We start from the raw sequence: 23,337 nt of genomic DNA, 5'->3' as shown, positions 1-23,337 counted from the left end.
GGTCTTCATGGCAGCCATGAAGTCCTGAGCCGCCCCAGAGCAAGATGCCTTGGCATGGATGTTGAAGTCTCCCAGATCCAGCAGTCTGGGAGTCTTCAACACCACCTCCGAGACCAGCTGTGTCATCTCAGGCAGGGAGACTGCTGGGCAGTAAACCAACAGAATCCCTAATCTGTCCCATTTGCCCAATGCGAGGAACACACACTCTAGATTCCCACCCTCAACTGGACCAAAAGCCTGGAGGTAGAGAGTCTCTATAGACCACAGTGAGACGTGGGTGGCGCTGTGGTCTAAACCACAGAGCCTAGGACTTGCCGATCAGAAGGTCGGCGGTTTGAATCCCCGCGACGGGGTGAGCTCCCGTTGCTCGGTCCCAGCTCCTGGCAACCTAGCAGTTTGAAAGCACGTCAAAGTGCAAGTAGATGAATAGGTACCACTCTGGCAGGAAGGTAAACGGCATTTCCGTGCACTGCTCTGGTTTGCCAGAAACGGCTTAGTCATGCTGGCCACATGACCCAGAAGCTGTATGCTGGCTCCCTCGGCCAATAAAGCGAGATGAGCGCCACAACCCCAGAGTCGGCCAAGACTGGACCTAATAGTCAGGGGTCCCTTTACCTTACTGTCACCCTCCATGTGCCTACCTGCCCCTCAAGTCTGGCCTGATGGTGCACTGAGTACCCAGGTGAGCACAGCTGGGTGAGACCACCTCCACCCTATTGACCAACCCAGGTCTGTGTGATACAAGCCAGACCAGTCTCCGCATCCATAATCAGGTAATGGATGAGGGAGATTTTATTCTGGGCCAACCTGGCATTCAAAAGCAGCAGTTGTGGATCCAAGGAATGGCTGATATGACAACCACAATTCCCCAGGTTGGAGGAGGGGCTGGCACACGGAACGGTCACTAACTGCCTGTGCCATGTGCCTCCTGCCCGGCCTGCCCCTCCTCCCACGCCATCCCTCCCCCCCCCCCGAACTACTGAAATTGGGCCATTGGCTGCTGTGAAATTTAAAATGCCGACTACGGAATTGGGCCGTACCAAGTAAAGAAATAAAATGAAATTACCAGGTGTCCATGGCAGTATTTCAAGTTGGGGAGGGGGCTGTTGGAATATTCTAGATTAGAATAAACCTGGCTTTGAACAGTTGCTAGGCAACAGAAAATTCCCCCAGTAACAGGGGTCCTTATAAGGGCATGTGATCAGTTGAGTCTGGGTCAGTTTAAATGAGCGTGTGAATAAGTCAGCATCAGGTCTCTGGCCGGATGGCTAAAAGGAGAAAGAGATTGTGTTTGTTTATTTGCTTTGGGGTTTTTTCCTTTATTAATGACCAGTGTAAAGTTTTGTAAATAATAAAGACTGAGAAACAGAACCAAATGGTGTTTATTCCTGCAATGGGAATTTCACTAAAGAGATAGCCGGAGTGCTGCTGCTGCTGTTGCTGCTGCTGATGTAAAGAAGTAAAAAATGCAGCAAAACTTTTCTGCAGAAACTGCCACAAAAAGAAAAGAAAACCCACGAGCAGATGATGCTTACGTATCAACAACATAGAGGGGGAAGGAGGCAAAAAGGAGCAGGAAATGCAAATGGTATCCTGGTACAGGGGGCTCCTTTCCGGATATGGCCACATCACCTTCTCTCCATCAAGTTAAGCGAGAAGCAGAATTCACAGTTCAAGGAAGCATCTCAATCGGTCAAATGCACTCAAACGGCGAGAGGACCAGAGAGAGAGAGTGGCCTGGCATGTAGCCCGCAGGCTACAGAATTCGCACTCCGGCCATAAAACAATTATAAAAAAGCAATGGTGCTGCCATCATCAGTTGTTGTTGGCATGCACCTGTCTAGAGAGACAAGGAAGTGGGCTTTGGGGTGAAGTTAAACCACTGGGTTAAAAGCACCGAAGGGACCTTCCCCAGGGCGCAAGCCTGTGTAGTGTGTCTGGAGGTGCTGGGCTGCCCAGATGACAAGACCCTCCTCTTGGCTTCGCTGGTGTGATCCCAAGGAAAGCAGAGCAAGACTTTTGGCACCAGCTTGGCTGTTGGAATTAATAATAATAACAACAATAATTTATTTGTATCCTGCCCATCTGGCTGGGTTTCCCCAGCCACTCTGGGCAGCTCCCAACAGAATATAAAAACATGATAAAACACCAAACATGAAAAACGTCCCTCAACAGGGTTGCCTTCAGATGTCTTCTAAAAGTCAGCTGGTTGTTTATTTCCTTGACATCTGGTGGGAGGGCGTTCCACAGGGCGGGCGCCACTACCGAGAAGGCCCTCTGCCTGGTTCCTTGTAGCTTTGCTTCTCGCAGTGAGGGAACCGCCAGAAGGCCCTCAGCGCTGGACCTCAGTGTCCGGGCAGAACGATGGGGGTGGAGACGCTCCTTCAGGTATACTGGACCTTTGCAAGGTGGCTTATAAGGTACCATCCAACCATCGTAGGGACTCCAGATTTATGTAGGGTCTACTCGTTAGCCTTTTCTTCTTTTCCTTTTCCTAGATGAGCCATTTCCCCAGGACTAGTCCCACCTGCCCCTCACTTCCCTCCACAATAAATGCAGAAACCGCCTTCTTGACTATTCAACCTACTGCTGGATGTAGTGATCAGGTGGGGTTGCTATGAGGAATTATAAAAAATATGGAGCAAGCCATTTGTGTCCACGATGAAAGAATTGCACTGACTGGGTTTGAGGCATTTTGATATGAGTTCTGATCAATCCACGCCTCTGCATCTGTCATATTTCTCTGCCTGACAGGCACGTATAAGCATTCTGAAACACAGGCCAGTTGCTTCATCAGGCGTCCTCAGTACATAAAGCTAATAGGTTTATGCCACAGGGTTCTGTCTTGGGCCCGGTCTTATTCAACATCTTTATCAACGACTTGGATGATGGACTCAAGGGCATCCTGATCAAATTTGCAGATGACACCAAACTTGGGCCCGGTCTTATTCAACATCTTTATCAACGACTTGGATGATGGACTCAAGGGCATCCTGATCAAATTTGCAGATGACACCAAACTGGGAGGGGTGGCTAACACCCCAGAGGACAGGATCACACTTCAAAACGACCTTGACAGATTAGAGAACTGGGCCAGAACAAACAAGATGAATTTTAACAGGGAGAAATGTAAAGTATTGCACTTGGGCAAAAAAAATGAGAGGCACAAATACAAGATGGGTGACACCTGGCTTGAGAGCAGTACATGTGAAAAGGATCTAGGAGTCTTGGTTGACCACAAACTTGACATGAGCCAACAGTGTGACGCAGCAGCTAAAAAAGCCGATGCAATTCTGGGCTGCATCAATAGGAGTATAGCATCTAGATCAAGGGAAGTAATAGTGCCACTGTATTCTGCTCTGGTCAGACCTCACCTGGAGTACTGTGTCCAGTTCTGGGCACCACAATTCAAGAAGGACACTGACAAACTGGAACATGTCCAGAGGAGGGCAACCAAAATGGTCAAAGGCCTGGGAACGATGCCTTATGAGGAACGGCTAAGGGAGCTGGGCATGTTTAGCCTGGAGAAGAGGAGGTTAAGGGGTGATATGATAGCCATGTTCAAATATAGAAAAGGATGTCACATAGAGGAGGGAGAAAGGTTGTTTTCTGCTGCTCCAGAGAAGCGGACACGGAGCAATGGATCCAAACTACAAGAAAGAAGATTCCACCTAAACATTAGGAAGAACTTCCTGACAGTAAGAGCTGTTTGACAGTGGAATTTGCTGCCAAGGAGTGTGGTGGAGTCTCCTGCTTTGGAGGTCTTTAAGCAGAGGCTTGACAACCATATGTCAGGAGTGCTCTGATGGTGTTTCCTGCTTGGCAGGGGGTTGGACTCGATGGCCCTTGTGGTCTCTTCCAACTCTATGATTCTATGATTCTAGGTTACTTTGATGTAGTTTGTTAATCTTGAGATAGATCTTAGGGCCAGGAAGAGAGTTCAGAGAGATGGCAAACACTACCCATCCTTCCTCTCATGTTTACTGCTTGTTTATGACCTTCGGGGTTGCTGAATGCATTCCTCCTTTTTAGTCCTGTTTTAATTACCCCAGAAGTATGCATGCTTAAATTAGCTTTTTGTAGTTTAACTCTGTCCCCACGTGGGGTTTTTGAAATGCTCAGAGGAAATATGATTGGTTCTTTTCAACACTGTGTAAAAAGTTCTTTTGTGAATAAAACGACCTGGGCCAGGGGGTGGAGAGGAATTATTATTATACGTACCCCTCCCAGAGTCTTGCTGGTCAAGCCTCATGTGTATTTTATTAATCAGAGTCCAATCCTTGCCTTGGGAACACTACACTGGTCTCATATGCTCATCCTGTCTTTGCACGCAGGGCAAGTCCCTAACTCACTGAGAGTTTGAGACCCATCAGCTCCCCTCGTTTGGTTTAGTCGGCCAGTTGTTCCTGGGATTGTGGCCGCTGTCACCTGTTAACAGCTTCTAGGAGCCACAGGTGAGAGCCCCAGGAGGAGCACAGCGGGTCCCCTGCCAGAGGCGTTTCCCCCTTCCCTAATACTCGGTGCACTCGAGTAGTCCCATAGCCTGGAACTGAAGAGGAGGTAAGTGACAGGCACAGGCACCCCCTGGACCAGGGGTCTGCAACCTTTAAGACAAAAAGAGCCACTTGGACCCGTTTCCGAAGGAAAAAAAACCTGGGAGCCGCAAAACCACTGTGACATTTAAAACAAATATATCTCCGGAGCTGCGATCTGACAGCGGGCGGGAAGGTGACGTCGGGACGGTGCGTGACTAATGCACGCACCGCCCCCATGCGACGTCACAGCCAGTACAGCGCCTGCTACAGTGGGGAGTGTCGGGGCGCACAATGCGCCTCCTCCCCTCGCTAGTATCCGCCCCGGAGCCGCGGCAAAGGTGTAAAAGAGCCACATGCGGCTCCGGAGCCGCGGGTTGCAGACCCCTGGGTTAGAGTGTTGGTAAGAAGCCAGGCAGCTGAGAGACTAGCTAAGGGCAGACTGGGCTTGGTGAGGCACTGTTTCCATCTCTCGAATGGACCAGTCTCCTCTGATTTCCAAACTGGTGCCCAAGTTGATTAGCAGCAATAAAAAGTCACACAGTATATGGGTGAGAGAATGCCTGTGCAATTCATGTCTAATTTCATTCATGCAACAGTGATAGACTCACATCCTCTGTGACTCTATTACATACTTTCCATTTAAGAATTCTGTTTAAGAATTCCTAAGCTTGGAGCTTCTATTATCACACCGTTACAGGATTGTGACTGTTGAAAGGCTTGTTTGCCTCTGTGGTATTTGACTACTTGTTGGTTCACGCACTTTTGATTGAATTGTACTATTTGTAACTCCATCATATATTTTCTGTTTAAGAATTGTAAAAAAATGTACATGCTACTAATATTCTTGTTAGCCACGTGTTGCCTGTCACTGTTTATGAAGTTTGTGTAATTTATAATCCTGTGGACTCCACTTTTTGGGGTTCCCCAGCACTCACCACCATGAACAACTAAACTTACCTTAAATATCACAATGGTGCGGCTATTGGGGAAAAATCCCTTACTATAGCTATACAGAACAATGGACCCCACACATATCCTAGTGAGTTAAAGTTACTTGAGCTTGTCCCAGAATTTTGCAGTTACTCTTTTATGTCTGTTCAACATAAATAATAAAATAAAATAAAATAAAATAAAATATTATTTATAACCGCCCATCTGGCTGGGTTTCCCCAGCCACTCTGGGCAGCTCCCAACAGAATATTAAAAATACGATAAAGCATCAAACATTAACAACTTCCCTAAACAGGGCTGCCTTCAAAGGCACTCCAAAATGAAAAAGTTACGCACTAGGTTGTTTTTTTGAATTTTTATTTTCATAATTCCAGCAACGTTTTAAACTCGTGTATCGGCTCCACAGCAAAGAGGTTACAGGAGATTCCTGGAGTGGGAATTAATCCCAAACCGGGGATAGGGGAACAGCGCCTTTAAGTCCACCCAGAATCTGGCAGAGAAGCTTCCTTCCAGCGCCAAAGCGGATGTCGAGATGGCCCCAGAAGGACTCTCAACCAACATCAACCAGCCCCACCCAAGGGATGGCTTGCTATATGAACTTTACGCTTCTCCAATGGGGAAGGAGCCCTCGACGCAGCTTTAAGGGCGGCAAAAGCAATGGTCCCAGAGTCAGTCCTGACCACAGGCCATGGGGACTGGGCTGATAGGAGCGGCAGGTCAACCTGCGGGGAAAGTAACTCGCAGGAAAGAATTTCAGCTGGTGGCAAATTCCCTCCTCTTCCATGTGAGCAGGATTCACAACTCCAAGGGGACAGGGGAAGACGCCACAGCCACAAACGGAGCTTAAGGAAGCGAGCCAAGTTCCTATTTATAAAAGGCAGGTGCATAAGGAAATCTTCCAGAGGTTGAATATCCCGCAATACGATGGGGACGACAGGAAGGGCTCAGCAGCCAACCTGTTTCAACCGAACTGCGGCAAAACAACTCCTTGGACCCCTGCTTTGGAAAGGCAGTAGCAACCGCGAGAGTCCTGTGGAAGGACAGAACCAGAACCTCTGAAGTCCGGGATGAAGCCCTACAGAGGGATCCAGAAAACTGGAGAGCGGGCAGCTTAAGGCTGGCACACATCGCAGATCCGCAGGGGATCACCTTTGTCAGAGCGGCTGCCCCTTTAAGGAGTCCCCGATCCACCTCTATGGGGCAGGGGGCAGCGGCAAGCACCTAATGAGGAGCTCTGGGGCCTTCAGTAGCCCAGAGGCAGCGGGCATGGAGGAAATGGGGTCGCTGGGGGGTTGAGGAGGCAAAGCGAGCCATCCGTTTTGGAGCCTCTTCCCTTGGCAGATGGTGGAAGAAGTGGCACTGCCAAGGTATTTCCTTGCCCCTGCCCTACACCCACTGTACTGGGTTCATGGCTGGACCCCACAAACCACCGGGCATTCAACGTGCCTCTCTAGGGGGCTTCAGCAGCTGTCTTTGAGGAGAGGACCCCAGAACTGGCCGCTGCAGACGTCATTGGAAAGGTCTTTTCCCCGTTTGGGGGTATTTTGCGGGGATTTGTGCCTGTGGCCCCCGGGGAGGGGAGAGGAGGCTGTGCCAAGGGCCAGACCTTCCACAGAGCTGGAGCTGCTGCTATCAAGAGGGGTTCATGTCTCAGCGCTGTTGCCTTCCCAGCCCCACTGATCCCTGGGCATTCAGCGCGTGCCACCCCCCTGCAGGACGGGCAGAAATCAGGCAGGTGTGTCCCTCAGGCGGACAGAGCCTGGGAGAAAAGAGAGAAGTTTACCAAAGGAAAAGGAACTGGGGCTTATTGAGGCTGCAGAAACGGAGAAGAACTGCAGGGGGAAAGTTAACAAGGCCCTCTCCGCCTGCATCCACGGGTGGCGTGTAGCCACAGCTGTGCCACACCGCAAAATCCTAGCTGGGCCCATCTTGGCCAGGGAGAGGGACCCCCTTCCTTCATAACTAGAGGTTTGGCCATCCCAGGAACGCTGCTCCACTTTCTGACCCATGTGAGGACTCAAAAGAGAGCGGTGCAGCAGGCCTGCAGTTTAGGCCCTGGGGATTACCGTATTTTTCGCTCTGTAAGACACACTTTTTCCCTCCTAAAAAGTAAGAGGAAATGTGTTTGCATCTTATGGAGTGAATGCAGGCTGCGCAGCGATCCCTCTTGCTGTTCTGGCTTCTGGGATTCAGAATATTTTTCCCCTTGTTTTCCTCCTCCAAAAACTAGGTGCGTCTTATGGTCTGGTGCGTCTTACAGAGCGAAAAATACAGTACGTCCTGGAGGTTTGCACGCAAAGGCAGGAAAACACACACACTCAACCTGAGTGACTATCCCCACCTTACTGGGCTCTGCGAGGCCTCGCAAAGGCTGTTGCGAGGTTCCCGGGAGGCGCAAGACTTAAACCCCAGCACAGAGAACCGGGCCAGGGAAACCCAGCAGGGAAAGCGCTTTCTCGTCCCGCTGCTACCTCGCTTGCCAGGCTCAGAGAAAGTCGCGCCAAATCTTAGGCGGCCCTTTCTGCTCGCTTCTCACCCCCAGCCTGGCTCTCCATTGGCCGGTCTGCCTTCCTGCCACCTGCACAAAGCAACAAGCAAAGTTGTGCGGGTCTTGGGGGAGAACGCCCCGTTTTCTCCCGAGAGAGGGGTCCCCGGCTGCCTTGCTGAGCTCAAAGGGTCTGCCCGGAGAACGCTCTCTGTGCCTGTTTGAGGGCCTCCCCCTCAACGACGGCGGGTCGAATTCTCCCGCCTCAGGCCCTCAAGTCCCCTGGGACTCGTCCGGCGGTGTTGCACCTCTTGCAGTGGAACAGGCGGGCCCCGCTGGGCATCAGGGTCCCTTTGTAGGACAGCCACGACCCGCAGGTGTGGCAGCGCCGGCTCTGCATGCGGCTGTGGTTTTCCAGGTGTTCCAGCAACAGCCCCTGGTGCACGAAAGTCCGGTCGCACTGCGGGCAGCGGAAAGGCCAGTCGTCCGAGTGCATCCGCCGGTGGGCGGCCAGGGCGGCTGGGTCAGTGAAGTAGACGCTGCACTCCAGGCAGGGGGCTGGCCGGCCGGGCGCTGGAGACTGCTGGTTCTGGTCAAAGGTGGGCGGGCCGGCCTTGCTGCAGACGGAGCAGGGCAGGGCCCAGTCGGCCGAGTGGACGCGCTCGTGGACGGCCAGCGACTTCTGGCTGGAGAAGCACAGGTTGCACTGGGCGCACGGGAACTGGGCGCCGGGCGCATGCGTCAGAAGGTGCTGCGAGAGCTGGCCCTGGAACGCAAAGCTGCGGTTGCAGCCCGTGCACTGGAACTTCCGCTTGCGGCTGTAGGGGTGGTCGGCGGAGGCCGTCCGTGGAGAGCCATCCGCGGCACACATCTCGCACTGGAAGAGGTTGCCTTCGACCGCTTTCTGCTCGAGGTCCTCCGTCGCGCTGGGTTGGGTGGCTGACTTCTTGTCGGTTTCCTCCTCCTCTTCTGCGGCCCTGCACGGCGTCCTGAGTCCAGCTGGGGCAAAAAGCAAACCATCTTTAGGAAAAGGGGGCTGGGCAGGGGCAAGGAAAAGTCTCCTGAGGCTCACAGGAAACTGTTAGATCGTTGGGTCCATCCTGCTCAGTATTGTCTACACTGGCAGGCAGCCGTTGGGGATTTCAGATGAGGACATTCCCAGCCCTATCTAGAGAGGTCACTGGGAGCCGAATCTGGGACCTCCTGCACGGCAAGCAGAGGCTCTACTGCTGAGCTCCCCTAAAAATAGAAGCAAGATTCTAGTCCTCAATATTCTAAATCCAGGGCTGATTGAACAAAGGAGTCAGAGTGTTGCTCCATGTAGCTCTGTATTGCCTACACTGACTGGCAGCAGCTCTCCAGGGTTCCCCCCACTTTGCCGACAGATGCGACTGCGGATTGAGCCCGGAACTTCCTCAAATGTTTTAATTTGTTTTTGCTAATAATCTTACTGACTTATTCTTTTTGCAGACCACTTTGAAGTTTCAACTTTTGAATGGAAGAGGTAAAGGTTTTGGATTATCACAAAAGATGTGGGAGGAAAGGATTAATAATAATAGGAGCCACAAAAGGGAGGATGGAAATCCAGGAGAGTCCTTGGAATCTTGCTTTTATTATTTATGTGTGATATATTCTCTGCAAAAATATTATTTGAAAAACAAAAAAAATATTTATTATATAAAAAAAGTTTTTACTTTTGAAAAGTTAAAGTAAGAATACAGTCATACCTTGGATTACAGACGCTTCGGGTTGCGCGATTTCGGGTTGTGCACCACGCCAAACCCAGAAGTACTGGAACAGGTTACTTCCGGGTTTCGGCAATTGTGCATGCACAGAAGCACTAAATCACACTTTGCACATGCGCAGAAGCGCCAAATCGCGACCCGTGTGTGTGCAGATGCGACGGTGCGGGTTGCGGACGTGCCTCCCACACGGATCACATTCGCAACCCGAGCATCCACTGTAAGACTAAAAACAGATTAAAACTACAAGGCACTTTCTAAACATCTGGGAAAGCTTTCCTAAGCAAGAAAGTTTTTAGCAGGTACCGAAAAGAGTATATAATGAAGGCTGATATCAATAAGCAAGGAGTTCCACAGTTTAGGTGCCGCTACATCGAAAGATTGAGTAAAGATCTTGCAGTTTGGCCTGGATGTGGGTCTGCCTGAAGAATGCTATGGATCTTTAGGTAGCCACAACATCTACCCAGCAGTCTATTCTATGCCAAAAACTAAAAGGCCTTCCTCCTCTTTGCAGGGGGTTGGACTAGATGACCCTCGGAACCCCTTCTGACTCAACGGATTCTATGATTTTATGATTCTTCCCAAGCCAGCCCTCACCTGCTGGAACCAAGACCTGCTGATCCTCAATGGGCTGTTCTTCTTCCTCTTCCTCCTCTTCTTCCTCCTCCTCCTCCTGTTTAATCCAGGCAGGAACAAGGGGCCCTGTGGATGAGAGAGAGGAGACCGAAACTGGTCATCATTCCCCAGCAATCTTTTACTGCCCCCCCCCCAAAGAACCCAACCGTCATTTTACTGCCGGGAAAAGGCTGACATGCAAAAAAGTCCAACGACAGCAGAGGCTGCGGACAAATGTCATCGCACACGGAGATGCTTTTTTGTTTATCAAATCACTTTGAAATATGTATATTGCTGCATCATTAAAAATATATTTCAAAGCGGCTTACGGAAACAAAAGCATAAGATCATGGGTAGGCAAACTAAGGCCCGGGGGCCAGATCCGGCCCAATCGCCTTCTACTGTAAATCCGGCCCACAGACAGTCCAGGAATCAGCATGTTTTTTACATGAGTAGAATGTGTCCTCTTATTTAAAATGCACCTCTGGGTTATTTGTGGGGCATAGGAATTTGTTCAATTTTTTTTCAAAATATAGTCTGGCCCCCCACAAGGTCTGACGGACAGTGGACTGGCCCCCTGCTGAAAAAATCTGCTGACCCCTGCATAAGACCATTTAAAAGCGGAGCCCAATTAACCGCGGTGGAAGGAGGTGTTCTTAACTGCCTGCCTAGGACTGGCGGAGTACGGTAGGCATTTAAAAATTGGGCACAGAAGGCGCCTGCTGAATCTCTAGTGGCAGGGAGTTCCGCAGGACCAGGCCGATGACGCTCAAGGCTCCGTTTTCTCATTGTCGTCAGACAAGCTTCACCAACCCGGAGAACAGTCAAGGGCACTGCTGGCCTGTTCTTGGTGCTCATCCCGGGGCCCCGATCCAAGAAGGGCTCCTGGTTCTGTGCCCAAGGGGACTCAACACTCACCGCTGCCAGGGCTCATGGGAGACGCAGGTTCTTCCTTGATGTGGATTTCCTCCTGCTCTTCCTTAATCTGCGGCCCCGTCTCGTCTTGAACAATCTGGAGTTCTTTGGGAAATAAAGAGGAAATTTCTGTATACTCCAAATGATTTTTTATGGGAATCAAACCTCAACCCCCCCTTTTTTTTTGCTATGGCATTTGGGGAACTTCTGACCCCAAGTGCTGCTAAGAAGCAGTGTCGATAAAAATCAATGATTGGAAAAAAATCCAAATTGGATTTTTAAAATAAAATGTTTTCAGAGGAAAGATCTTTCTAAAGAGAGGACTCACCCAAGTCGGGATCGATGGCGAGGTTCATTTCTTGACTCTCTTCTGGGACATCAAAGGGCCTCGCCTCCTCCTTGACCTCTTCCCCGTCCCAGGAAGAAGCGTCCGTTGCAGCAATCGGGGATCCTGAGCCCAGGGAATGAATGAATTTTATTATTACGGTCACAGACCAGTCGTCCGGGTCACTTACACTATCAGGAAAATCATAAAACACAACAGGGATACATTGAATTGCAATTGGGTAGAACAGAGACAATTCAGATTTAGCGGTAGTTAAAATATATATATATATTAAATGTTGAACACTACAATATAACCTAAAATTATCATTTAAAACCTTAATCATTTTGGTAGTACAGCTTGTTCCCTACGTTTTATGGCAGTCGCACAGAATTTGGCCACCCTTAGCGTGATTTCAGGATCCTTGTCCTCTACCAGGAGTTTTAGACATTGAAGTTTGGACCCATTTGGAGATTTCTGTATAACAGGAGTGATAAATGCCGAGCGTATATCCCCGTAGAAACGGCAGTGTAACAAGAATTTGGATGAGCCCAGGGGAAACGAGGCCACACATGACCTCTTGCTCTTCACTTAGCACATCTCCCATGCCCAAGAGCATCCCTGCGCAGACACTCGCTGCAGGCTCAGGAGGGCAAGACAACCAGAACCGCCACTCAGAGCGGCTGGGACTTGTGTCTGTGCTTGCTTTTTTCCTCCTCCAGACCGTTCCCTTTTCCCCGTGTGCCACGTCCCAATTCTGAGATTCCTTAACGGCAGTACAGTGGTACCTCAGTTTAAGAACAGCCTTGTTTACGAACTACTGGGTTTATGAACTCTGCAAAACCGGAAGTAGTGTCCTGGTGTGCGAACTTTCCCTCGGTTTCAGAACAGAAGCCAAACAGTGGAAGGGCACCGGCGGTGGGAGGCCTCGTTAGGGAAAGCGCGCCTCGGTTTAAGAACGGTTTCGGTTTAAGAACAGACTTCCGGAACGGATTAAGTTCGTAAACTGAGGTACCACTGTACATAAAAAAATATGATGAGTCTTCCTTACTGGATCAGACCCATCTAGGCAAACATCCTGCCATTCAGCTGCCCCAACGTGAAGCCCAAAGCAAGACCTGACATTTTATCACATGTGGTGGGAATGTAAGAAAGTAAAGAACTTCTGGGAAATGATATATAATGAGATGAAAAAGATGTTGAAATATACATTCTTAAAAAAACCAGAAGCATTTTTACTTGGTATTATAGGCCAAGACATTAATAGACAAGATGTCAAACTGTTCTTATATGCAACAACAGCGGCAAGAGTATTGTTAGCCCAGAAGTGGAAGCAAGAAGAAATTCCGACGAAAGAAGAATGGCAGACGAAATTAATGGGCTATGCAGAATTGGACAAAATGACAGGAAGGATTCAAAACCGCTGCGCTCCCGCTGTACTCCGGAGGCTTCAGGCAACTATCCTTGAAGCCAAGGAGCCTGCATTCGCTCCATAAGATGCACACACATTTCCCCTTAATTTTTGGAGGGGAAAATGTGTGTCTTATAGAACGAAAAATACGGTAGTTTGGATCGGGGGATGGTCTGCGCCTACAGATCTGTACACAGAATCTGGTGACCATCCGGGTCATCTTATGAGCTTTGCCTAACAGAAAAAGGTCGAATTTTTGCTTTTCCGGGAGGTCAGTGAGCCTCACCAGCAGGGGATCAATGGTCTCACTACGTACCTCTTCCTAAAAGGGACATCTAAAGAACAACTGCTCTGGGCTTCCTATCTCCCCCAATGAACAGGTGCAAAGTCTCTGAGCATATGGGACTTTTTAAAAGGCTCCTTCCAGGACCGGCGAGGGCAGAGCCGAGCTTCTGGCGAGTGTAAAGGCCCTTCTTGCATTTTTGGATATGAGAAAGAAGAGATTTGCTGCCGGTGCGGCGATATATCTCTCGATTTCTCCAATTTTATAGTGGGGGCACCTTGAGCAGTCCTGTTATCTCTCGGTGTCTGTGGTTCTTTGCCTGACCGTAGCTTCTGCCTGGCCCAACATCTTGCTCATGTGTTTTCATGTCCAAATAGTAACATTGCCGCCGGGAAAGTGGAGAGGGCCATTTAAGGGAGAAGGGGCCCCACCCACCTACCTGGTTCCACAGGTAGCTCCTCCGCCTCCGAGTCTCCTGGGTCTTCCACACGGGGTTCCTCCCCTCGCTCAATCTGGGACAGGATCCTGGGCTTGGAAATGGCATAGTCTGGCCACGGGAAAAGGAGAGGCAGTCAGTCTCATTCAGAACAGGGTGGTGGGGAATGCACAATGGGCAGAAATGCCAGGGGGGCACAAGGAAGAGGATGGAGGGGGGGAGAGAGAATGCACATTAATTGGAATATAGAAGCAGCCTGCCCAAAAGCAGGTGTGGCACAGATATATTTTAACATCCTTTATTGTTGAAAAGATCACCACGACTCCTGCACACTGGAGGAACTTAGCCCTTTCAGCATATACTAAAAGTTATGGCTCTCATGAACAAATCCAAATAAAATATACACACAATGACAGAAGGGATGTTATGTGATCTTCTAAACCGCGATTTGTTGGTTCTGGATGACACAAGCTGCGCTCAGTCAAAAAATGGAAGTCAAAACATTTGAAAGTGTGTGGCACAGATTTGATTTATTATATTCCTACGCCACTTTTAATTCAAACATCTACTTCCTTTTAAATGTTGGTTTGCTTTGTTCTTGTTCTTACTGTCTACTTTGCAGTTCCGTTCTGCATTTTCACAGCGTGAACCGAGACCTTCGGACGAAGGACGGTACACAAATTCGATAAATAACAATTGAAAAACAGCATTTGATTGACGTTGGAGTGAGACTGAGTTGAGAAATAAGACTAAGAGCACATTTTGATATAGGAATGTATTAGATAATATGTAAAGAAATATACTATAATAAGAGTACATTCATTTGTAAAAAAGGAATATACAACGGAAAAGACAGGAAGTCTAGTGTGTTGGTATGTATATGATTTTTGGGGGGGAAATTGTTTTTGTTCTTTCTTTCGTTTTGTTTCATTTTCTTTCTAGGTATATAGAATCTGTATATAATTTTTGTATACATGTTGGAAATTATATTATAGTAAGTCCTGTGATGTAGTATGACAATGTTTACCAATGTAATATAAGAATGTTAGCAAATAAATAAAATGCAAATTCAAAAAAGAAGAAGATAACAATTGAAAAATAGAATGGCCTTCAAAGCGGCTTACAAGCAACAGGCAGCAATAACGCAATCACACGTAACGGAACAGCACAAAGACGCCGTAAATCGTTTGGGAGATTTAAGAGAGAAAGAGAGGCACAGATCCCGCCTGGGGGTCAAAGCTCTTACCCAGCGAAACCAGCATCTCGTAGTTGCTCCTCATGACCCCTTTGTACAGCTCCTTCTGCCCCTCATCCAGGTTGGCCCACTCCTGAGCATCAAAATGGACCGAGATGTCTCCAAAGGTCACTGGCACCTGGGGTGGAAAGAGTCCCACACGTCAGAGCTCCCGCCTCCGTCCGTCACGTCCAGAGATCTTTCCCCCCCTGCCCACTTTTGATGTCTTATTCAACAAAATGCAGCTCAGGCCTAGGGGGTCTCAACAAATCCTCCCAAGAGGTCTTGCCCCAAGGAAGCAGCTGCGACAACTGAAAAATTCTTGCCCAGCTCCTTCCCCAGCAGCCGAAGGTTCAGTTGTCTTGGCGCTCTTTGCTCCACCCTCTTCAGACCTCTACTGCTTCTGGGAGACAGGAGAGAGGCAAGGTGGTCCCTGTCTTCTTCCACAGGCTGCCGACACGCAGCTTCCTATTTGGGGCTGACCTCTGCCACAGCCTCTTCCTGCTCACCAAACCTCACCAAACTCCCAACACTGCTCCCTCCTTTCCTCTGACCACTGGGCTCTGAGCCTTCATGCCCTGGGGGTTCCCTTGGGGATTCCCTGCGTCCAGCCAGGGCATGTCAGGTCAGGACTCTGCACCATTTCAAACAACACAGCGAGAATACCAAAAGCTAAAAACAAAGAAGGGATCATTGTTAAAAAGTAAATTAAACTCCGATAGGATGTTTGATAATCCATAACACAGATGGTAAATAAGGCCCGGCATAATAATAATAATAATAGTAACAATAATAATAGTAAATTTTATTTATACCCCGCCCTCCCTGGCCAGAGCCAGGCTCAGGGTGGCTAACACCAGTAAAATTACAGGAAAAACATAATAGGAAAAAGAAACCAATTTAAAATACAGGTTAAAATGCAATTTAAAATGCAGCCTCATTTTAAAAGTAGCCCATCGATCAAAACCATAAGGGGAGGGAAACAGAAGGGTCAGACAGAGTCCAAACCAAAGACCAGGCGGAACAGCTCTGTCTTGCAGGCCCTGCGGAAAGATGTCAAGTCCCGCAGGGCCCTAGTCTCTTGGGACAGAGCGTTCCACCAAGTCGGGGCCAGTACTGAAAAGGCCCTGGCGCTAGCTGAGAACAATCTAACCACCTTGCGACCTGGGACCTCCAAAATGTTGTCATTTGTGGACCTTAAGGTCCTCCACGGGGCAGACCAGGAGAGGCGGTCCTTTTCTTCCAAAGCAGACCGTTCCCAAAGGCCTCTCGGAATAAAGGTGCCTTCACTTGCAGGTGGAAGAACAAGGAGGGACTCCAGAGGTCATCTAGTCCAACCCCGCGCAAGGCAAGAATCACAGCTAAAGAAATCCTGACAAATGGCCAACCAATCTCTGCTTAAAAAAACCTTACGCTATGTTGGAGGCGATGACAGGAAACCGGGAATTATGTTCACGTGTGGTAGGGGTGTACAATTTTTCTGGCAAAGGGTGTTAAAGGAGATAACAGAAATCACTGGGTTAAAGCTGACCAAAAGTCCAGAGACGGCATTATTATCAATTTAAGACAGGGCGGAAGGTTCACAAGCTATGAAGGAATTGGAGGATGGATGGCAGCTAACGGATTGAGGTTGAATCCTGACAAAACAGAAGTACTGTACTTGGGGGACAGGGGGTGGGCTGGTGTGGAGGACTCCCTGGTCCTGAATGGGGTAACTGTGCCCCTGAAGGACCAGGTGCGCAGCCTGGGAGTCATTCTGGACTCACAGCTGTCCATGGAGGCGCAGGTCAGTTCTGTGTCCAGGGCAGCTGTCCACCACTCCATCTGGTACGCAGGATGAGACCCTACCTGCCTGCGGACTGTCTCGCCAGAGTGGTGCATGCTCTGGTTATCTCCCGCTTGGACTACTGCAATGCGCTCTATGTGGGGCTACCTTTGAAGGTGACTCAGAAACTGCAATTAATCCAGAATACGGAAGCCAGACTGGTGACTGGGAGCGGCTGCCGAGACCACATAACACCAGTCTTGAAAGACCCACATTGGCTCCCAGTACGTTTCCGAGCACAATTCAAAGTGTTGGTGCTGACCTTTAAAGCCCTAAACGGCCTCGGTCCAGTATACCTGAAGGAGCGTCTCCACCCCCATGATTCTGCCCGGACACTGAAGTCCAGCTCCAAGGGGCTTCTGGCAGTTCCCTCACTGCGAGAAGTGAGGTTACAGGGAACCACACAGAGGGCCTTCTCGGTGGTGGCACCTGCCCTGTGGAACGCCCTCCCACCAGATGTCAAGACAATAAACAACTATTTTACTTTTAAAAGACAACTGTTCCCTGTTCAGGGAAGTTTTAAATGTCTGATGCTGTATTGTTTTTAATACAGTTGGAAGCCGCCCAGAGTGGCTGGGGAAACCCAGCCAGATGGACGGGGTATAAATAATAATAATAATAATAATAATAATAATAATAATAATAATTCACAAATTTATTGACAGCTGCATGAGTTATGATAGCTAGGAAGTGGAAGCGGCAAGCAGAATATAAAATAAAAGAATGGTCTAAAGAGGTGTGGGATATAGCTATTAATGATACATTAACATATGCCTTTAAGGTAAGACTGGGAATACACAGGAGAAATGATTTTGGGGAGATATGGAGAATGTTTGTAGAATTTGAACTGTTAAAACAGAAAGGGGTCAAACCATCACAAGAGGTGTTGAAATTTTGGGAGGTTGGATAGTTACAATGGAATGGTCTCAGTGGTGGGGTGCACATTTTTATTCTTATTTATTTATGATTATTATTTTGTCCAAAAATAAGTGAGAATAAAACTTCCGTGAAGGACAGCCCACCACCTCCCGATGGGAGTCCATTCCTCTTCCCGTCAGAAAGTTCTTCTTGACGTTTATTTTGGAACCGCTAGGCCCTGCCTACCTCACAGGGCTGTTGTGAGGATAAGATGGGAATTGTCATGTAAGCCGCCTTGAACTCCGTGGAGAAAAGGCGGGATGCAAAAGTAATGAAGAAGAAGAAGAATCGCAGCGAAAGAAAGAGTCCCTGTATACAACTTGCACCTTAATATCAGCAAGACAAAGGAGATGGTGTTGGACTTTGGGAGGAAGAGAAGAGAACTAGCCCCGCTGTGTGGAGAGAGTCTCTTCCTTTAAATTCCTCAGAGTTTATCTCAGTGAAGACCTTAGTTGGAAAATCAATACAACCCAGGTGGTTAAGAAAGCCCAACAGAGACTCCATCTCCTCAGAGTCTTGCGGAAGAACGATGTCAATCAACATCTGATGATCTCCTTCTACTAGTCCACAACAGAAAGTGTCCTTTCCTACTGCATCACGGTGTGGGACGCTGGTTTGACATCAACTGATGGGAAGTGCCTACAGAGGGTGGGGAATACAGCACAAGATATTATGGGCTGTCCCGTGAATCCGCTGGATGAAATAGCGGAAAAACATTGCCTCAGGAGGGTGAGGAAAATTCTCAGGGATGATTATTCACACCCTGGCTGGCTCTTTCTTGATCTCCTGTCCTCGGGCAGAAGATATAGAAGCAGGATTAGTCGCACCAACAGGGTAAAGAACAGCTTCTATCCGTGGGCTGTTAGGCTGCTGAATGAAAAGAGAACAACAGGGCAACTGACTTTTGGGTTTGGTGGGTAAACGAGGGGAATTAAGACCAAGAGAGCTGAGTGGGGGGTGCTTGTGTAATCTCACCGTATACAAGTTGTACAAGTGACAATAAAGTATTTCAATAAAAACCTCCACGGAAGGAGCATTCAACACATATAGTTTGTATAATTTGCATATAATTTGTATACTGTACATATAATTTGTAGTGTAAATTAAGCCAGCCGGGGCAAGGTTACCTGAGGGATTTCTCCTTTAATGCCCGGAGGAAGCCTCAGGATCCAGAAGTTGCGGTTCTTCAGCAGGTTCTCCAAGTTGTCCAGCCTCCTCTGGAGTAGGCTGTTCTCCCGGATCAGGGTCCCGAGCGCGGACAGCTTGCTCTCCAGCTCCTGCCCCATCTCTGCCACCACCCTCTCGCAGACAACCCACTTCTCCTCCGCAGCCACCATCCTCCTCTCCAGGCCCTGAAGCCGGGCACCGTGAGAAGGAAGCGCCATGTCCGTGGCTTCCACGGCGGACCACGAAGACACCTCCGGGACGGGCACCTTCCCCTCCCCGTTAAACGTGGCCTTGCAGGGCACCGCAGGGCGTGACGGCCGCTGGCGGTCGGATTCTGAAACCTCGAACTCCATGGCTTGCTCTGCAAGGGTGGAGGAAATGGAATCAGGAAATTGTCGAGTCGGAAGGGACCGCCAAAGGTCATCCAGACCAACCCCGTGCGATTCAAGCGCTGGATGAGAATTGAGCCTCCAACACAATTAGAGAGCAGGAAAAGAGGCCGCTTACCGGAAGCTGTGAAATTTCACCGCTGGGGACAGCGTCCTGGGTAAGAGTCGCTTGCCAGGTTTTGATGCCCCTTATCGGAACCAAAACACCAAAGTTGGAGAGAGATGTGCGCCGCGTTGGGGATGCCCTTCACCCTAGGAAAGGGGGCCTTGGGGAAAAGTTGGCAAGCTGCCAAGAGGGAAGAAAGCCAAAAGCTTAGATGCCATCCTCCCTTAAGTCCCCTACCCAAAAGCAAAGGTGTACTCCCCCCCCTTTTCAAGCCAGAGTAGGGCTCCTGCAGCACCCCCAGAAACATCTTTCGAAAGCAGCAGTACCCTCAGCACCTTCGCTGCGCCTCCAAAATAATCAGCAGGAATCTTCCCTGCCTCTCTTCTGCTTTATCCGACCTAAGGCGTCCTCAAGGAACCCCCAAAGTGCTTTGCTGCACCCCAAGGCACCCTGAAATGCAGCTGCCTAGCTCTTCTACACACAAGGCACCCTGAAATACAGATGACCAGCCCTTCTGCACCCCAAGGCACCCTGAAATGCAGAAGATCGGCCCTTTTGCACCCCAAGGCACCATGATATGCAACTGCCTAGCCCTTCTGCACCCAAGGCACCCTGAAATACAGATGATCAGCCCTTCTGTACCCAAGGCACCCTGAAATGCAAATGACCAACCCTTCTGCACCCCAAGGCACCCTGAAATGCAGAAGATCAGCCCTTTTGCACCCCAAGGCACCATGAAATGCAACTGCCTAGCCCTTCTGCACCCAAGGCACCCTGAAATACAGATGATCAGCCCTTCTGTACCCAAGGCACCCTGAAATGCAAATGACCAACCCTTCTGCACCCCAAGGCACCCTGAAATGCAGAAGATCGGCCCTTTTGCACCCCAAGGCACCATGAAATGCAACTGCCTAGCCCTTCTGCACCCTGAAATGCGGCTGCCTAGCCCTTCTGCACCCAAGGCACCCTGAAATGAAACTGACCGCCCCCTCCGCGCTCACCCCCACCCCTTTGCAATACCCTCAGCCCGCCCAGCCGCTTCTCTCCCGCTTTTGTCTCCCGCGCACAGCCCCACACTTGCCTTGGGTCCGTGGGGCCGGCACTGCGCATGCTCGCGAAGACCAGGCCTGGGCGACGAAGAGCGACTCCGCACCGCCACCTGCAGGGCAGGAGGAGAAGCGCAGGGAGCCGGCCGCCGGAGGGCTACGCAAGCTCCCCGCTTCACCGGATTGGCGCACAGGGGGGAATAATTTGCATAGACACGCCCCCTTCCATGTACGGCGCGGAGATCCCTGCTCTACCGGGCGCCGTCGAACTACAACTCCCATCATCCCTTTCCATGGGGCGCGTTTGCTGGGGCTGATCGTTGCTTATCTATGGTTGCATTTATTTGTTGCAGACTTTTTATTTTATTTTATTTCATTTTTGGTTACATTTGCTGCAGACTTTTTATTTTATTTCATTTCATTTCATTTTTGGTTGCATTTGTTGCAGACTTTTTATTTTATTTTATTTTATTTCATTTCATTTTTGGTTGCATTTGTTGCAGACTTTTTATTTTATTTTATTTTATTTATGGTTGCACTTGTTGCAGACTTTTAGAAGACATCTGAAGGCAGCCCTGTTTAGGGAAGCTTTTAATGTTTAATAGACTATTGTATTTTAATATTCTGTTGGAAGCCACCCAGAGTGGCTGGGGAAACAAATTATTATTATTATTAGCCTCCGTGGTTTGTTGCCTTTAATGACATCTGACCAGCTTCAATGGTCAGAAACGACAAGTGGCAAGAGAAGTTGATGAACTATGTAGAACTGGCAAAAATGACAGACAGACTAAGAGAAAAAGACAACAGAGACTTCGAAAAAGATTGGGAACCATTCATATTATGTTTGCAGAAACAAAGAAAGTCAACAGACGTGATGGCAGGATTTAAATAGACATTCACATTATTAGCATTAGAAAATGTTTAGAAGATAGTGAAAGATGATGGTGTATTTACTGTTATTTTTAAGTCTTTAGGTTCGATGTTATGTTATTAATAACTTTTTACATGAAGAGATAGCAAAATGGGTGAAAAGAGAAACAAACCAGAAGCGGAAGTTGGGGGAAGCCTTGAAGGGGAGGGAGGGAGGAATATATAGTAAATGTTAAGAATTTGAGATGTATGTAATGAATGAAAAGGAAAAATGAATAAATTTAAAAAAAAGAAACGACAAGTGCAGTCTGGAAAGTCCTCAACCCCTTATGGGTTAGACAGGTGAATAATTTTGCTCAAAACACACCTCCCCCACTAATTATTACCTAATTGTGGCTTAAGACTCAGGCTTAACCCTCTCATGGTACCGTAGAGTTGAAAGGGATCCGAGGGTCATCTAGTCCAACCCGCTGCACTCACAGCTAAAGATCCCCTGACAGATGGCCATTCAACGTCTCTTAAACAGCCTCCACCGCTGTTATCGAGGGCCCACCGCTTTCTGAGCTGGTCTGTTGAACGGCTCTTGCAGCCAGAACGATCTTCCTCAAGCTGGGTCAAAATCTCCTTTCCTTATAATTGACTCTGCTGGTTCGGGTCCTTGCTCCATCTTCCACACAACAGCCCTAAAGATACCTGCAGATGCCTATCATGATGTCTCACCTGTCAGCCCTCCACTGGAGTCAAAAGATCTGTAACTCCATTCACACATTATTTTATTCAGTTGGTTAGAGTGTGGCGCTAATAATAATAATAATAATAATTTATTTGTACCCCGCCCATCTGGCTGGGTTTCCCCAGCCACTCTGGGCGGCTTCCAACAAAGATTAAAAACACATTAAAATGTCACACATTAAAAACTTCCCTGAACAGGGCTGCCTTCAGATGTCTTCCAAATGTCAGGTAGTTGTTTATGTCTTTGAAATCTGGTGGGAGGGTGTTCCACAGGGAGGGCGCCACCACCAAGAAGGCCCTCTGCCTGGTTCCCTGTAGCTTCACTTCTCGCAGGGAGGGAACTGCCAGAAAGCCCTCGGAGCTGGACCTCAGTGTCTGGGGGGCTGAACGATGGGGGTGGAGACGCTCCTTCAGGTCTACTGGGCCTTTGAGGCCATTTAGGGCTTTAAAGGTCAGCACCAACACTTTGAATTGTGCTCAGAAACATACTGGGAGCCAATGAAGGTCTTTCAAGACTGGTGTTATATGGTTTTGGCGGCCGCCCCCAGTCACCAGTCTAGCTGCCGCATTCTGGATAACTCTTCAGAAGTCAGGTTCAAGGTTCTTTGAGCAGATATGCTAAAACCAGAATATTTGGCGAGGTACGCAGCACATAACAGGATGGGGCAGCATACCCCCATTCTGCTACGCTCAATGAAATCCAAATATTTTTCAAGCAGATGTTGCAAACCAGCAAAGCACTGCCAAAGCCTGAGAGATCTGCCTGTCCAAAGTGGCTGCGCTCAACACATGAAGGGCGCATGGACGCAAAACTTGTCACTCCAGTGTGCCTGGCGACACCAAAAGACTTCTTTGTTTGGATCCCAAGGGCAAAAGTGAAAGGCCAAAATAATGAAAGGGGCTATTTGGGAGCTACTCAGTCCCTGATTTCTACCAGCCACAACCCCACATCCCCATCAAACGCATCTTCGGTGCCTTGCATGGTGCAAAGCCTGCTGATGGAAAGTTTTGAGAGGAGGGAGATTCATGCTCAGGTATCGGGTTCGAAACAGCACGGAATGTGGGCCCAAATGTCTTCGCCAACCTGGTACCCTCCGGCTGCTATGGACTGCAACTCCCAAGTTGGGGCAAATGTGAACTGTACTTCCATGCACCCGGAAAGTGCCACCGATTGGCCAAGGCTGTCTCTACCTATACAGAATGGAATTATTTCAGTGCTTCCTTGCAAGAGCGGGACGGACGGGGATGGACAGATTGTAAAAAGACAGAAAAGCAAAAGTTCTTTCTAATACCTTTAAAACAGGAAAATGTGGAACAGAGGAGGAGAGGAGAGAGAAAAACCACACGACGCT

At 48.9% G+C, this 23,337-nt stretch overlaps 1 protein-coding gene and 1 long non-coding RNA gene across 2 annotated transcripts; one reads left to right on the top strand and one right to left on the bottom strand.

Annotated features, from left to right (window-relative positions):
• The first annotated feature begins 2,122 nt into the window (after positions 1 to 2,122).
• LOC308569810 lies at positions 2,123 to 23,317 on the top strand. Its single transcript, XR_014000876.1, has 2 exons — positions 2,123 to 2,388; positions 22,400 to 23,317. It is a non-coding gene; the product is annotated as an uncharacterized lncRNA (long non-coding RNA).
• Positions 7,693 to 20,557, bottom strand: LOC308569598 (uncharacterized protein). The gene is made up of 9 exons (XM_081163718.1): positions 20,358 to 20,557; positions 19,350 to 19,517; positions 18,803 to 19,203; positions 14,945 to 15,071; positions 13,702 to 13,809; positions 11,572 to 11,694; positions 11,247 to 11,348; positions 10,311 to 10,415; positions 7,693 to 8,970 (listed from the first exon to the last, which is right to left on the bottom strand). The coding sequence occupies exons 3-9, from the start codon at positions 19,193 to 19,195 to the stop codon at positions 8,237 to 8,239; spliced, it is 1,692 nt and encodes a 563-aa protein (XP_081019844.1). The 5' UTR covers positions 19,196 to 19,203; positions 19,350 to 19,517; positions 20,358 to 20,557; the 3' UTR covers positions 7,693 to 8,236.
• Positions 23,318 to 23,337: the final 20 nt, after the last annotated feature.

Source organism: Podarcis bocagei, assembly GCF_964188305.1.
Source record: "Podarcis bocagei genome assembly, chromosome: 12".
Taxonomy (NCBI): domain Eukaryota; kingdom Metazoa; phylum Chordata; class Lepidosauria; order Squamata; family Lacertidae; genus Podarcis; species Podarcis bocagei.
This window is presented reverse-complemented; position numbering and strand designations above follow the sequence as displayed.